Genomic DNA, 17,939 nt, shown 5'->3' with positions numbered 1-17,939 from the left:
CAGCTTGGGTCACCAGACGGGGTGTTCTTTGTTTACATTCAGAAGCTTGCTTGACAAGATTCTGATAGTATTTCGACACACGACAGTTCCATAGAAATCGAAAAAGGGACACTCTCGCATGAAAGAAACATTCATAGTGTGATGGATAATAGCAATTTGTATAGTTTACTGACATTTACGCAAAAATCACATCTTAGTTATTTTTCGATAACTAACAACAGCGATTTTGATTATGAATTTGTTTTATAAAATTCTAAGCTGTTGCACTACAAAAATATGGATTTTAAGAAAATTGCTAAAAGAGATCTGCCAAAATTTATTTTCTAGAAGATTTGAAAAGTTTGAAACTTGATGGCTAAATGTAAATATAAAATTATGTATGTTAAAATATTTGTAATTAGGCACATAGGTTAGATTAAGTTTTTATTAAATAGAGTAACGCATGCAAGGGCTATCTGCCTAAAAGAGAGAGATGCCATCGTGGAGGAATTTTGAAGAAAAACTGACCTTTGAGTGGGTATTAAAAATAATACTTATAATTTTCATTCAAATTATATTCATATATATTTTTTATGTAAAACTTTCGGGTGTATGCTAAATTAGTGTAAATTACTTTACACGAAAAATATAGTGAATGCACAGAAATTAAAGATTTGCACATGCCGGAAATGATAAATAGGAAATATGTATGGGTATTTATGCATGTGCTTGCAAAAAGCATGTATCTGCCTTTGACAAAATACTTAAATATTCATTAAATTATTTATAAATGTATTTGAAATGAAGAATTTATTCACTTATAAACAACTGTGATAGTATTGTGAAGAAATCTAATGATTAAATGTATCTAATTTATAATGATTATAAATGTTATCTAAATATATAATAACCTTAATATTGAATTGTAAACATAAATTGAAATCCTGTTGACAAATACGTTATAAAACTATTTAAGCAAGAATTGTTCGTATTGGAAAGCAATCTGTTAAAAGGTATTGTAAAGCAAATGCTATGAGATGCGCACTTAACGTAATAAAGAGTTTTGGAATATGTATTGTTGAAATGAAGGGTAAAAAAAAAATCTGATAAGTATAATTAAAAGAATTATTCCCTTTACATTTTATAATAACTCAGTTACAAGTTTTAAATAATACTTAAAAAAAAAAAAAACTTATTTTATTCCCTTTCAGAAATATTCAGAGAAAGTCAAATACTATTTAATACATATTTAATTATTAGGAATTAGCGAAATACTTATTTAAAGTATTTCGCTAATTCCTAGTAATTCTCTAATTTAAAATGAACCGAATAGAGCATTAATTATAAATTGACTTACATTTTTCGATTTAAAAGAAGCCAAAAAATCATGTCATATTTAAGAAAGTATTTTAGGAAGAAGCTCTATAAATAGAAAAGAAATAATGCATAATTTTAATATTAATAATACAATAAACTTTGATCTTAATTTTTGTACCTTAACCGAATAAAATCGACTTACCTTAATTTTTTTTCTAATGTAATTAACGAAAACTTGTGAAAATATTTCATTCAAATTAAACCATTCTGAGAAAACTGTCCTGTGAAAATTATAGCATTTAATTCCGTTCAGAATGAAATGTTGTTTAAAAATATGTTGTTTTCACATACTTAGGACTCTGAAGTGTTGTGGAAAAAGAAAATATATACATTTATATGTATATTTGCGACGTAATTACAAAATATTTACACTCGAACGCGTCAAATCCCATAGAACTCAATGGTAAATGACCCAATGTTTTGGTCACCACGTAGGGATCGCCGGTGCTTCAGAGCAGTGTACGGAGAAACTTGTTTAGGGCGACTCCATCTTACTTCCTACCTCCATGGTTAAAACAAACAGAATATTAAATGATTTAAACACTTTTTTAAATTCTCAGCTAGATGTGCCAGTTTTTAAAACTGCCTTCACCAACATGTCAAAATATGAGCATAAAAAGCGAAACATGTTTTTTCCCCCTACAAAACATAAACCCAAAACTAGAAGAAATAAAATTTCTAAACCATTGGTGAATGAAATGGATCTTATTAAGGGTGAAATTTTAAATGTTGCAAGTGAAGTTGCTGATTATGTTGCTTCTTCTGAAGACCACACATATTCAAAAAAATAAAGAAGCCAATTTCTAATGAATTAAAGTAAAGAAATTATTATGATATACAGTCAAAAGTCGTTAATCCGGACTCGTCGGGACTTCGGCAATTCCAGATTATCGATTTTTCCGGATTATAGATCATCAGTTTAAATCTCGTAAGATGGCATGCAGAAATTCTAAAATTAAAAATATGAAACCGTAATTTATGAAATAAAGAACAATTATGATCTAAAGGGTATCAAAATCTGCAAAAAGAAAAAGCTAAATATTTATTTGTTTACTTTATTAAACATTTCTTTCAATGTAAGTTGTTTAAGTTTTGCTTCGTTTCATGTGATAATACTTTCTCTTTAATTCTATTAAACAGACATAATTTCTTGTTCAGTTACAAAGTTCCGCTGTTCAAGTCCTATAATTGCTGTGTCGAGAACACCGACTAATTTGTCAATCGAAATTTTTTCGTTTTCAGTAACCTCTGTTACTTTCTTCGCTATCGGAAGCGAATTATCATGACGAGGAACTTGTTTTAGATCATATCAAAGACGGAGCATATCGAGATGAAATACTACATTTGGTAAGGAATTATAAGCCAAATAAAATAAAAACATCTGCGCTGAAGATAAGGATAGTTCTGACAGATCAACTTCCAATTCATTACGCGCCCACCGCGGCGTTCCCCCCGCCGAGCAGCGTGAAATTGATAAATAGATTTCGGATTTCAAAACATACTTTCGCTTTAGATCCTTTACATATTAACAAATATATATCGGAAATTCTATTTGATATAATCGAAAGTTTAAGCTTACTTTTATAAAATTGTTCTTACAGTCTGCAAAAAATAATAAGCCGGAACCAATTCGAAAATTATGAACAACGCAATCATCAACATTAACTGAAATAGATAATTAGATAATTTTAGCTTATACGTCCATTATACATAAAACGCGCACCCGAAAACGTATTCTGCACTTGCGCACACTCATATGCGCAGTCGTAAAAGGTCTTACGCGCACGCGTAAACGCCTATGCGCATGTGTCAACGCGGCGCATGCGCAGAAAGTTTTTAGTTTTGAGGTCCAGATTATAGATCATTCCGAATTATGGGTGTCCGAATTAACGACTTTTGACTGTAATGGGAAAATTGAAAAAATGTTTTAGTTCGTGTATTTATTTGAATTGATGCTTCATTTAATCCTGAATATATTTAATAAATTTTGCAAACTTGGGGGGGGGAACAAATGCTGTACTTGTGTGCACTTTTGTGGGAAAATTTTAATTTAGTGTTCAAACAGATTTTTAGTTTTTTTTTTATAATAAAATCATCTATAGTTATATGATTTTTTTATGTAACAGTAAATCTAATTATGTAAATATTATTTCTATATCTTAAATTTCTTGTTTTCTGTAATTGTGTGCTCATAATAAAAATACTGAATGAATACTTCATTAAGGAAAGAGTTTGATAAAATGTCTTTTCTATTGGAGTATTTTTCCAGACTTATAAAAATCAAAAGCAATTAAATATAAAGTTCTTGTTGATTCTTTCAGTTTAATATTTTCCTTGTACTTTCTTTATATATGTAAAGATAAATTTCAGAATTTTGTGTGATTATGTTAAACAGTATTTGTTTTAAAAATCTAAAAATATTTCTTAGGTATGTTTTGTAATCTTTCTAAATTTTAAATTATTATGTTGTTAATATACATGTAATACTTATACTCATCTTAAGAAGCAACTGAATTGCACAAAGACTGTAATTTGTATTGTAGATTGTAAAAATAAAAGATGATATTCCTGCTTGGTGTGCTAATGCTACTGAATATAAAGATAACCAAATGGCTGAGTAAATGTTCAGTCAGATGCTTCTTCTATCATGATAACTTATTTTGGTTCTAGTGAAAGTTAAAGTGTTTCAAAAGGAGGTTAACTGAAATACAAATTATTCTTTTACAGAAGTAAAAAAAAAGTAGAGTACTGAAAAGTACTCGGTGCTTTTTCAGTGCTAGCGTAGTTAAAGTCATTGAACACTGGTTGTTTCATTAACATTAAAACATAACATTTTTGCATATCCATATTCATGTTATTAACATTCATAGAATTGTTATGATAACAATAAACAAAATATTTCCAGTTATTATACAGGCTGGTTACATAAGATTTTTGTGGTTCTTTTCTCCCCTTATGTCATATAAACATGGACCAGTTTTCCTTAGAAAGTTTTCTGTAAAAGCAGTTTGTATTGCTTCCCATTAATAGACTTAATATTGCTTTGTCATAATCAAATATTTCAATCCTAGAAGGAATGGATACATAGAGCTTAAACATAACAAAACAATATTAGTGTAGCAGATATTCCAGTGTGCTTCTGTATACTAATTATATGTATGCCAGATTTCTCTTCCTTTGTATTCCTTAATAAAGTAACCTTATACATCAGTCTAATTTAGACACGTGTTGATTTCAATTCACATTTCAGTAGAATTTTGTTATAGTAAAATTCTTATCTGCTATCTATGAATATGTTATTTTTTTCTCTTAACTGCTGTAAGCTATCTCACATGAAAACATACTAATAAAACATAATCTTAAATACACTATTAAATTCTAAAAACCTTGCTACCTGGTTTGGCTGCACTAGCCTTAGTTTGGTCTACCCGAGATCACATGCCTGTTGTCATATATTGAATGGAAAGCATTTTCATTCTCAGCAATATGGAGTTTCACACACACACACACACATCTCCTACAAAAAGAGATCTGGTGCTTAATCGGTTTTGTAGTAGGAAGAAGTAAATTTCCAATATACCAGCAAAAGAAAAATATTGGAATTCTCCTTTATAGAAGAGAAATTTTGATTGTTTTTGATTAAGTATCCATGCAAAATTTTTTCCCTCAGGGCAAAATTCAACTTGAGACTGATGTAGAACAATTGTGCATTTTGAGTGATGATCTGGTGTACTTTAGTGTCTGACGTACTCTTGTAATCAGGAGTTTTATCTCTGCATTTCAAAAATTATAATATGAGGGTTGAATTTGAATTATTTCTAAAATCTCTGTTCTTCTCTTACACTTGTTTTAAATTATTTTGGTTCTAAACTCTAGCATTAATATGTTGCAGCAAATTTATACCTTGCTGTTACACTATTTCATTCTTTTCTTGAAAAGGCATGTGTAGATACTAATTAGAAATAAGTGAGAGCAGCCCAGTGGCCCTTTCTAAATCATAAATATAAATGAGGCTTACAAGTGCTATTTGTCTTATGTGTGGATAAATGGACTCTGGTCGTAATATATATTAACCTTTCAGTATTTAATATGCGTAGCACTAACTGATAAAGAATGATTTGAAACAATAATAATTATTTAACATAACTAATTTCTCCTCTTCTAGGTGCTCAAAATTTTTCTCTGACAGTTTCTTAGCCTAATGAATAAATAATTCATTAATAAGTAATATGAATAAAAAATTGAGTAACAAATGTAATTGTTACTGTGAACATAAAGAACCACTACATCATTTTATTTAGCCTAATTTCCATATAATAAAGATGAAATAAAGTTTGAAATTTACTACAATGTGAGACAGTAGTACAAATAATAAATATTGTTAATAAAAAGTGAATTTCCTGTATGTTTACAACATATTTATTTCACACAGATTTGATGTTTGTAATGAAATGCAGTATGCCTGAAACACACATAAAAATGACATACGCTCGTATCATAAATACGGTTCTGTACAAATTAAAGACATATTTTTGAATTAAACAAGGAAACAAAAGTAAACGTAATATTAATAAATTTCAGCAATTAAGAAACGAAATACTAAGCTTGCACTATTGTTACAGTAATTTCAAAACATTTTGAACATGAATTTAAATCAGTAATAACATAAATATAGGTGTATACATTGTTATATTATTTACGGTATAGAAATAAAAATTTATGAACATTTCAGTCAATGTACATGGGAAGCGCAAATATAAAGTAATATTATATGCGCATATAAAAAATAAATTCAGGATTCTGCCAAAAATATAATTAATCAAGCACACTTCAATTTCAATTACAATCGGCAAACTAAGGCACCATAGACAAAACGATTTAAAAGCTGCAAAACAAGACATGTCTTTAATTTTTCCCATTGGCGATATTGTCGCCAAATATAGTTTCCGTGTAGGCGATTTTAAACCAATCACAGCTCAGAAATACGTCGGAGCTTCCTACATTTAACGATGTGTATCATAAAGTCACCAAAAGTAGCCAAATCCCTTGTGCACCGGATACTAGGATTAAACCCACAAATTACTTAAACAATTATATTAATTAATAATCAAAGCATTTTAAATGGTATTTAGGTATCTAAGTACTCGTTTAAATCATAGGGCTTACTGACTTCTGTTACTAAATGTTTACATATATGTAACTATTGTTACGACAAGTTAATTTTAAAATGGCATTGTAATTGATATATAGTTATCAAAGTACTCATTTAAATCATAGGGCTCCTTTGTGCTGTTTTTTATATATGTTGAGCATGTGCTCAGTGATGATTACAAGATGTACACAAACATCGCTTATTATACATTGCTCATCCACTATTCTATATTACAGTTATGATTAAAGATAATAATGGATACAGTTACATATATAACATCTCCCTTTTTTATCAAAAGTAATAGTAGTAAAATTAAACATAATCTTTTAAATAATAAGGTTTCTTAACAGTCCTACCAGATCGAGTAACGTAATTATGTCCATTTGAAAAATTTGATGATACTATACCTCTTTCACTATTTGGTGACACAACAACATTTCTGTTAGGTTTTGAAGGACTTACAGGCACATCTAAATTTGTAGTGCTTCTGCTATTCTCAGGTATCTCGGGTTCATCTATAACTTCATTCTCAGAGTTGTTTTGTATTGCAAACTCTTTCTGATTAGTTCCTTTAAGAAGGTCTCTTCTGTTCCTTTCTACAATTCTTCCATCTGTTCTTATAATCCTAAATGAACGTAGTCTTTCTGCTTCTATAATTTCCCTTTCTCATTTATGTAAACATTATCTTCTATTTTCAGTGGTTTTAACGGTCTTGCATTCCTATCATAATAACTTTTTTATAAGGTTTGTCTCTTCAGTAAATGTTGTTTATGGTCGTCATATCGTTTAGCTTGGACGAAATTCTCTTTTATAGGCATCAATCCATTTACTTTTCTTCCAAACATCAATTCTGAAAGTGACTTAATTTCATCTGAAATAGGAGAGTTACGATATTCCAGTAATACTAAATATGGATCCTTGTTGTCAACTACAGCTTTTTCTAACATTCGCTTGACAGTTTGAATATGTCTTTCAACCATTCCATTAGATTGTGGGTAATTTGGACATGGAAGTTCTGGTTTCACTTCTTGCAAAGTTTTTAAATTTTCTGCAATTATATTGTGGACCATTATTCGAATATACTATTTTCGGAATACCATGTCTTGCATAAATTAATTTCAATTGCTTTATCACTGATACACTTGACAAATCTTCCAAATGTCCAATTTCAACATATTTGCTAAAATAATCTATAACCATTAGATAATCCCTTCCTTGAAAGTAAAAGAGATCTATTTATTCCCAATACTTCCCATGGACCATTAGGTATTTCTTTAGATATCATTGGTTCTTTAGTATTAGCTTTTTGTAAACTTAAACATGTTTAACAATTCAGTACCAAATCTTCAATTTCTTTCGACATTCCTGGCCAATATAATATTTCTCTTGCTTTGATCTTGCATTTTACTACTCCTAAATGACCATAATGAATTCTGCTTAACATATCTTTTCGTAAACTTCTTGGCACAACAACACAAGAATTTTTAAATATTAATCCATTTGCTTCTGATAGTTCTTCTCTGAAGTTAAAATATGGTTTTGCCAGTTCTGGAACCATATATTATTCATCTGGCCAACCAGTTTTAATTAATTTTCTTAAAACTTGTAGTTCATCTTTTTCTGTTTCCAGTTGAAAAACTTCCATTTTGCCTTAAATTACCTTCGAAATTTAGATTACTTGGTGGCTTTAATACATCCATATTTAAGTTAGGACTTTAAATAGTTTATATATACGTATTTTTAGCCACTTCAAATAAAAATAAACAACACACACCAGCAATAAAAGTTACGAGTTCACCGTAAACAACTTCCCATCATGGTTTTGTTTGGAATATCCTTATCAAGGCGCAGCATGGTTCTTCAAAAAAAAAAAAAAAAAAAAAAAAAAAAAAAAATTCTATTTTAATTTACGAGCGGCTGCGGCATGTGTGTTTTCTTTTATATATGTTAGATATGTGCTCAGTAATGATTACAAGATATACACAAACATCATTTATTATACATTGCTCATCCACTATTCTATATTACAGTTATGATTACAGATAATAATAGATACAGTTACATATATAACAAATTGCGACTTCTGTTACTAAATATTAACATACATGTAACTTTTATAATCACAAGTTAATTTTAAAATATTTTGTTTTATAGGTGTGCCACTTTCATTTTTGAGTGGATGAAGAAGCACAAGAAATGGAAATGTATGATGAGAAATCAGCAAAACCCATTAAAATTCCAATTTCTCGGCCATGTTTCAAAAAAGGATGTGTTATCTCTCAATTTCCTGATGGCGTATCTTACATGTCATTAAAATCTGTATTGAAAAGATGAAAGCTTGTTTAGGAGAGAAAGCAACAGAAGAAAAATTATAAACAAAAGGGGTAAAGGTATGATAATGAGCGATCAATTACCTAGAACATCAAATTTATATACATTGTATATGACTCTGCATACTGAAAATTCAACTATGTTGAATAATATTTCAAGTGACCCAGCTCCAGAAATTCTGAATTCGGTAGTAATAAATGAGGATTGTTTGTGTTTTCCCTCTAAAAATGTGCTAATGTGTTTTCCCTTTAAGAATTAGTAATTTATACTCGTAAACATGTTTTTAGAAGTACTAAAAGAATTTGAAAGTCTGTCTCATAAATTTCAAAACAGAGGACATATCCAGAACTTATACAAATTTTAGACGATAAGCTTTCAAAATTGAAAAGAGTATTGTCTGAAAAAGAATCAGAACTAAACTTCTTTTCAGAGCAAGTACATAAACTAAATGTACACAAAAAAAAATATCGATATACTTCAGATTTACTTGTTTTAAGTTATGTGCTTCAGCATGCCGACAATATGACATGTTTGTAATAACTGCTACTGTTATAGTGAGAATTAGTCATTATTATTCTGTTGATATGGACATCTACTGACATTTTCACATTCAGATCACTTGAAGAGTGATAATATTGTAAAATTAATTTCTGTGCTCTGAATTTATTGTCGTGTAAAAAAGTATCTGGGTTGTGTTTTAAGTGGCGACTAATTTTATTGCATGAATATCATTCAGTGTTAACATAGGGTAAAATGTTTAATCATGATAGTGTTTCAACATGCTTACAAAATGACATGTTTGTAATAACTGTCACTGTTATAGTGGGAAATAGTCATGTTGATATGGACATTTCTGACTGTTTCATATTCAGATCACTGGAAAAGTGATAATATTGAAAAAATAAATTCTGTGCTCAGAATTTAAGTGTCGTGTAAAAATGTATCTGAGTTGTGTTTTAAGTGGCGACTAATTTTATTGCGTGGCTATTTAATTGTGCACAAAGTGTTGTTACAATATTTAATCGTTTATGGTCGAGGAATGAATTAATACATTTTACATTGAGTCGTATGGGGGAAATTGTTTTAGTTTATGAATAGGAGCATATTACATTTATGAACCAATGTTTTACTGTATTTCAATAACTGTTACATGCTGTCTGTCGAACCAAATCTCACAAAATTTTTAAACATGTGTGAGTGCTCACTCGTTGCTCTTTCTTGATTCTGTCAAGAGCATAATGCAACAGGTTGAAGCTTTAGAATATTTCTTTCCTGATAATGCTGATTTTTTCCTAAACATAGTTTCTTATTATTGAGTTGCAGATAGAAAATTCTGCATGTAAACTTTACTAACTTTACTGTCTGCTATTCATGAATACTTCTATAATTCAATTGAGTATTACTGACTTTCCTCCTAAATTTAGCTGTTGTTTTGGTTTTATGTGTTAAAATCGTTTCTATGGATCACATTTATATACTTCATAATGATGAGAAAATTAGTTCAGAGCTGTTTAGTATATGGATTTGTGTTAGTTTATGTAACTATGCATGAACAGTGTATTTGATAGTTGCAACGTTTTCCATATACTAATAATAAATTGAGCCAACTCGATTCATTTTTTTTTATATGTGCAAACATACTTTGATATTTTGCATTAATTCAGCTAGCTTATTATAAGATTATTCATTTAATCTTAGTTCAGAGATCATAGTTCATCAATAATTTGAATAGCTGCTGCTTTTATATTGTGAATTGAGTGTTAATTGTTTTAAATTGTGGTAAAATGTGCTATCTTGATCATTTTAATGTATCTTATGATTTTAAACTCATTTGAAATGGCCAGAGATTTATTGCTTTAAAATTTTGTAGCGTGTGTTTAAAAAGATGTTACTTGTATGCTATAACTTCAGTGTTACTTTGTTATTCTGACTGTTTGCTTAAATCTGTAAATAAAAAATTATTATTTTTCATTTGTGAAACTTCATTTTCAAGTTCTGATATACAACTCGTATGCTATAACTTCAGTGTTACTTTGTTATTCTGACTGTTTGCTTAAATCTGTAAATAAAAAATTATTATTTTTCATTTGTGAAACTTCATTTTCAAGTTCTGATATACAACTAAGTATTAGTAGTAATTAAGTATATATACAACTAATATTATTGGTTTTATGGATTAAGTAATAATTTTAAATGCACTGTTGAATTATTTGCTAAACAAACCTTTAATATACTAATTTATTTGAAACTTGCAAAGCATATTATATTTAAAGTTTGGTACATTTTTTATAATATTTACTTTTAAAGACAAATTACTGGTTTGAAGAAAAATGAGGTGGTAAGTAGTAGCTTGTGTGCAGATAATCTGGAATTTTTTTTTTTGTTGTTGTTTTGTTTTGTTTTTGATGAATTTAGAAAAATATCGTGCAACATTAAGAATGGCAACTTAAATATCAAATTATGAGATTAAAGCAGAAATTCTTTTTTTAGTTAGTATTGCTGATTTTAACTTATTAACTGCTACGTTTAACTTTCCAGGATGTGTAATTCATTAGTTGGCCTAGAAATTAGAAGCAGGAAATTCTTAAATTTACGTAAAATTTAATCGTGTTAAACTTTGAAATAATTAAATTATTCATTGCGTATAATACTAAGATATTTCTTCTGCCTAAATAAGAACAATCATATATTTCATAATGTTATGCGCTACAATAAGATATTTTTCCTTACAAAAATATATTTATCATAAAAATTATACTTAAAACTACAGAAAATTATGAAAAGAGGCAACTGGCAAGATATTTTTTGTTACAAAAATGTATTTATTATAAAAATTATACTTAAAACTACAGAAAATTATAAAAAGAGGCAATTTTTTTTTTTTTTTTTTTTAAATTTAGGAAGTGTTACTTCATACTATCTAAATCATGAAATAGAAAGGACGATCTTAAGGAAATGCTTATCTTTTACAGAATGCCTACAATTTTTTTTTAAATTTAATTATTCTTTAATAAGCAGGGAAGTAGATATTTTGATAGAAATTAAACAATATTCCAATAAGAACTGTCTTCACGCACAATATGTTTGTTATTAGATTTATAGGAACAAGTTGTTTTATATTTCGCAATGCTTCCCTGTGAAGTAATTTTTACAATTTAAAATAGTTTTAAAGGTAAACGTCTGTAATTAATCATGGGCAATATTATGATATTTTTGAATACAACCTTCAAGGTACAGATGTTTAGCATTTATCTTTGGCCAAAGAATTTATAAAAATGTTATTTATTAATTTTCTTAATATATTAAAATCCGAGAAATATTAATCGTACTGTTTATAAATGACAGAAGTGTTGAATCTTTGAATAAAATCCAACCCAAATATCTATATCAAATAGTGAAAGCAATGTTAAGTACGGCACTAGCGTGTAACCTATTTCGTTTCTTTGCTTTCTCGGAGTTTCGACTCAGACGACTACTTGCGACGTCACAATCCAGTATCCTGGCTTTCTTCTGTTAGGAGGTGTTGGACCACTGCGCCACTAGAGCACTGTGTCACAATGCTCACAATCCTCTAAAGCAGGGGTACTCAACCTAGCAAAGTATTTTTAACCATTAAATTCAAAAATTAAAACCCCAAAATCCTAACTGAGTTTTTTCTCCGACACTCATAAATTTATGCAATCTGAGCTTTGTTCAAACGTGGTGGTGGTACTAAAGGTTTTAAAATTTTGTTTAGTGGTACGCGTTAGTCAAAAGATTGAGAACCGCTGCTTCTAGAGGCTTGGTGGTCGCGCCTTGAAACCACTGCTCTTCACAATAGCATTTCCTTGCTTTTCAAATAGGAATATTTATTTTTACCTGGATATAGATAAGGAGCTTTGAAACCACAGAGTTTATTTTACTACTAAATAATACATGCACTTGCCCAGTGAAAAGGTCTTTCTTTTCCACAGATTTTTCTCTGACATCAATACACTTGCTCCCCAAGCTAGTATTGTCATTTTATAAATTATTGCGAATTATGCAAGCCCTCCCCCCCCCACAGAACAATTGGCAAGAGCAGATTTTTTTTAAATTCATATATTACTTGTTTCTAGGATCAGAATATTCAATTTCTAGAGTTTTAGTTAAAAAATTATAAAAATAATATAGCGTGCATCAAAGGGTTAAATTTTATCTAATAAAATCTGGAAAAATTTGATCTGAAGGAAAAAATTTTCTTTGTTTAGGAAGCTTAATTATCAGACTTTTCACATTTCTGCCTGGATATAATTTCATAATATATTTATTTGATTTGACATTTTTCAATGAATATTTTATTCTTTTCTGAGAGGAAGTCCTTTTCATACTGGGTACTACCTGACAATGCTTTTTGATTGAAACAAATTGCTTTGTTTCTATGGTTTTCATAAAAATGTTTCACTTTCTAATTCATGCTTATTTTGAATGAAAATATTTATGAACAAGTCTGCTCACTTTTTTCATATTCAGATTTAGCAATGGTACCTGTTTGTGTCATCTGTAGACTGATGAAACCTCTAAAGAGCAGCTTTTGTTTTTCAAAAAACTTTTTATCATATAGTATTTAATTTGTAGTCATAAGGTTTGTCAAAACAGGAAAACGTATGCACCGTTTTCACCAAGATTCGAATTCTACATCTCCTGATTGCTAAGCGGTTGTGCTCCCATTTATACCACAAAAGAACATTGTAGGAATGAAGATATATACCTTAGAAAACTGAAATTTCATTCTTTTATTATGTGCCTTTAAAACGTTTTGCGAATATTTTCATTTACTCATTCAAATGAAGATTGCTACATCATTCGTATAGAAATCTCCATGCTGGTTCTAATATAACAGCAAGATTTTTCATGTGCCAAAATAGATACAGTCCAAAAATCTTCCGACCTGAAACCCGCCAACTCCTGAAATCCACGTTGCCTCTCAAAATATAAACATTCAGTTTATAGGTTCCAGAAACCGCAACAGTGAATACGAAATATCGAAGAAAAAATACTTACCAAATAATGACATCATAATTACCGAATAATAACGAGTCATAACGGAAATACGAAATTATTGACATCATGATAAAAGTTTTTTTCCCCTCTAATGTGCATGTAAGAAAGCAGACGATTCATTCAACTCTTCTTTCAAGTTCATGATTCACGTTGTTGTATTTTCTTGGCTTTGTTATTACACGATATTATTTAGTGCTGACTTATTTTTTTATTCGGATATTTTGTGGATAAATTAAGAATATTTTTAATTTCAGCCCTTTTTAATACAATTACAGATAAGAAACGCACTCACGATTTTACTGCTTGCAACGTTGAAAAAATATAAACACGTTGCATTGATGGTAATACAGTAAGTGCAAAAGATGGAGACAGGTGCTACGCCTTGGTTTATAGCAGAATCGTATGGAATTGCGATACGATTGTGTATGATATATGGAAAAATAAAGAAAAGCTGTTGAAATTTTACAGCAATAGTGATTCGAACACCGGAAATCTTTGCATGAGCGGATTTGGCAAACCTCGATGCTGCGTATATATAATTCAATGAATAATATAATCAATTTATATATGTAATAATAATTTAATGCATATAATAAGTTATTGCAATAATGTATATAATAATTTAATTAAATGTATCTAATACGCCTTATTTATTTTGCACTTTTAGTCTGATTATTATTTATCTTTTCTGTTCTGAAATCCGCACAACCTTTGGTCCCAAGCTTTCCCAAGTTGCGGATTTCTGGACTTCTACTGTATTAATTAATAGCACAACGAAATTACTAAACCCATTCTATGCACTATTCTATCACTATCAAGCAACTGAAAAGACCAAATCAACATAATTTCTTGAACAACATAAACTACTAAACAGCTAATGTTTCTGCATTATGCAACTAGAGAGTTTCTTTTGTTTTAATTTTATATTTATGGAAATGTCCATTTAAGAAGACAAATTCTGTGACCTATAATACTTTTTTTCCAGAGGAAGTTCGTAAGTTAAATAAAGTATGATGAATTCCCTTTAAAAGCATGATTTTTATTTTTAACTATACTTCAAATTTCTGGAAAAGATAACTAGTCATATAAATAGCATAGATTGTCATACATAACTTTCAGAAGTTCAAGAATAAGGATTAGCCAGCTTTAAGAGTACAATGCAAACAATGAACACAGATTATGGCTGCTTTTAAAAATATGATTATCTTATTTCGTTTGACAGTAGATGCATGTGGCATTTACTCTGCTTTAGTGCATCTTATATATACAGTATTAAAATAATTTTACTTTATACAAGAAAGCCAACATTTCTTAAGGAATCATTTTATTCGCTTTGATAGAAAAATTAAGACAAAAAAGAAAAAAGCGTATATAAAATATTCAGAAATACAATGGAGGCCTGACCTTGTAGCCGGCCTTTCTCAATGCCACGAATAAATTTTCAATGTCATAATCATCATCGTCATAACAGTTGTAGAGGCCCATAGCTTCCTCTTCCATCTTTGACTTCACAACAAATTCTGTCCCATTTTTAGGGACAGTATTTAAATCGACTTTATCGATAGTTAAGTCTAAAAATAGACCCAACTGTCGGAGTCCATACTGGTAATCAGGATGGTTGGGATCATTACTAACAAAATATTTCTAAAAAAAAAAAAAATTCAAATATAGTATTACAACAAAATTTAAAGTAATATACTATGCAAATCATACTTTTAATAACACACAAAATATAGACATGAGTCAAGATTCTAATTTACATCAAACACTTATTAAAACTATACTCAACACTGCTTGTTAAACACACTAATAAAATTAGCCATTTATTACACTCAAACTTCAAGAAACCCAAACTCACATATACTAGATAATAAACCTTGCATTTATCCTATTTATCTTTACCACTCATAGTAGCTAAGATTTACTTCTCATTATACATATCCTAAGGATGGGAGTTAAGCTCTCAAAGTGATTCAGAGAACTGATTTACTTTATTGTGTGAGCGAACTGTGATTCGAGCTCCTTCAAAAGCTCTTGCTAAGAAAATGGAAGAAAAAGTTTGACTCTTAGGACAAATGGACTGCCTTTCACTCCCAAGTTAAAAGTTAGGGTACTTAAGTATTATCCCATCGACCATGCAACTGTCACCAAGCAGTACGATTTAACACCATTTATAGTTAGTGTTTCATAACAATGCACTAATAACATCTACTCTTTCGTTTGATGTAATCTTGATTGATTCACAAACAAGGTTATAAATTATATTTCTACTATATTTTTTCATTGCATTTTGAAAAGAAAAAAATTCCAAAGTTTGCAACCTTCCTTTTACAGGACAGCATGCAGTTACCTGTTTTCAAAGTTACGGAATCCTACAATAAAAAGAAGTGTGTATTGATGCACATGATAATGTTAGCTGAATATAGCTGAAAAATTACTAGTAACAGATTTGGAACAATTATTGGCGAGAAATTTGTACTCATAGCATTCTAAACAGAATTTCCTGGAAAAGCACAGGACCTAACAAAACAGCAGAAATCAAGAAAAGCTTTTTTACGAAGGCCAATAATGGTTGGTCAAATATTGTTAATTAAAGTGTCAATTCCTTCAGAATTTCGCAGGAATGACTATCAAAACTTTGGCAGGATCTCCACCAGCTTTCATGGTTCGATATTAGACATTCTGCAAGGTTGATGTATTAATATGTAAGCAGCAAAGTGAGCTTCATTTTTATCATTTCTCAACTTTTAAAACAATTTTTTATTCCAGAATTTTATTGTTAGTTGAAGTTTCTAGAAAGCAGGAAAATGCTAAACACTTGTAAGTTTAACTCCTATAAGATTAATGTTCATTTACATTTATTATAAATATCACAAAACAGAGAATCACTGTTCTTCTGATTTTGCATTTTGCTTACCGTTCCACTCTGGCAAAAGTAAAGTTGCATGAGAACAGTTTCACAGATGGTGATTCAGTACTGCAAATGATGTCGCCACACACCCCTATCCCTGTGACAGCATTATACCTTGTAATCTTTCAGGTATGCAGAAAATCTCACTCTTCGTCCAGCTTTTGTGTTTCTAGGATGAAGGCTTTGCAAGGATCATCGTCCACAGGAAGTGGTGGTGAGATTTTGAAGCAATCAGCTTCATGTGTTTGAAGGTTTGTTGTTTTTCATCACACAATTTCAGTCTATCTAATGATATTCTTTTAATTTTACCTGAAACTTCCACTTCGAAAAATTTTCAAAATAAATTGTCTAACTAAATATAGTCCAAGATAAGGCAGTTGAAGAGAAGATGAAATTATGTTATTATAGATGAATACGTGTGAACAATTTGCTAGCCCTTGTGCACAAAAATTGTTTTTTTCCATGGCTGGTTGTTGGTGTTGATTTTAGGTTTTGGATATGACTTTGCAATTTTTGTATAAAATCTGAATGCGTAACAGTGGGGACATAAAAATTCTCCAGGCAAACAGATTGGTGAACCGGCAGTTTAGTAGAACAATGCAAATCCTCTTTAATGGTGGATAGAATGCCAAGAAGAATCAAAGGCAGAACGTCAGTCCAAGAATTTGACATTTGCAGGTGGGAGTTTAGGCTGTTTTTCAAAGTTCGATGTTGTCATTCGATTAAACCATTAGTTGTCGATGATAAGCCGTGGTGCTGTTAGCCTTGAAGCCTAGGTACTTTGCTCAAGGATCTGAAGAGCTGGCTGTCAAATTGTCAACTTGGTCAGATGCGGTCTTCTCTGGGATTCCAAATATCGAAATCCAAGTCGCAATGAGGGCATTTGCGACGGAATCTCCAGTTTGGACTTTCAAAGTTACTGCTTCGATTCAATGAGTGAATCTATTGATGATGGTAAGCAGATACCTAAACACCTTTGTAAGATGGTAAAGAGCCAAAAATATCGATATTAAGGTGCCTGAAACATCGATTGAGAACTTAGAATTCAGCAGCTGGAGCATGGATATGTTTGTTAACTCTGGCTTTTTGACATTGCAAGCATGCTCTAGACCAGTGTTTCTCAACTGGATTTACTCCAACGACCGGTAAAATATCTTGGTATGTTCT

General features: G+C 30.1%; 1 protein-coding gene across 2 annotated transcripts in view; it reads right to left on the bottom strand.

The window, feature by feature from the left end:
• Positions 1 to 15,168: 15,168 nt before the first annotated feature.
• LOC146993432 (uncharacterized) overlaps positions 15,169 to 17,939 on the bottom strand; it is a 50,312-nt gene continuing 47,541 nt past the window's right edge. For both annotated transcript variants that reach the window (XM_085808710.1, XM_085808712.1), the window contains one exon: positions 15,169 to 15,505. In XM_085808710.1, coding sequence (XP_085664836.1) covers positions 15,242 to 15,505 — 264 coding nt within the window. In that variant the 3' untranslated portion in view covers positions 15,169 to 15,241. The remainder of the gene's footprint in view (positions 15,506 to 17,939) is intronic.

This window comes from Stegodyphus dumicola, chromosome X1 (assembly GCF_044657685.1).
Source record: "Stegodyphus dumicola isolate Sdum_Otavi_A_Nest chromosome X1, ASM4465768v1".
NCBI classification, from domain to species: Eukaryota; Metazoa; Arthropoda; class Arachnida; order Araneae; family Eresidae; genus Stegodyphus; species Stegodyphus dumicola.
Note: the sequence above shows the minus strand (reverse complement) of the source record. Positions and strands in the feature narration are given on the sequence as shown.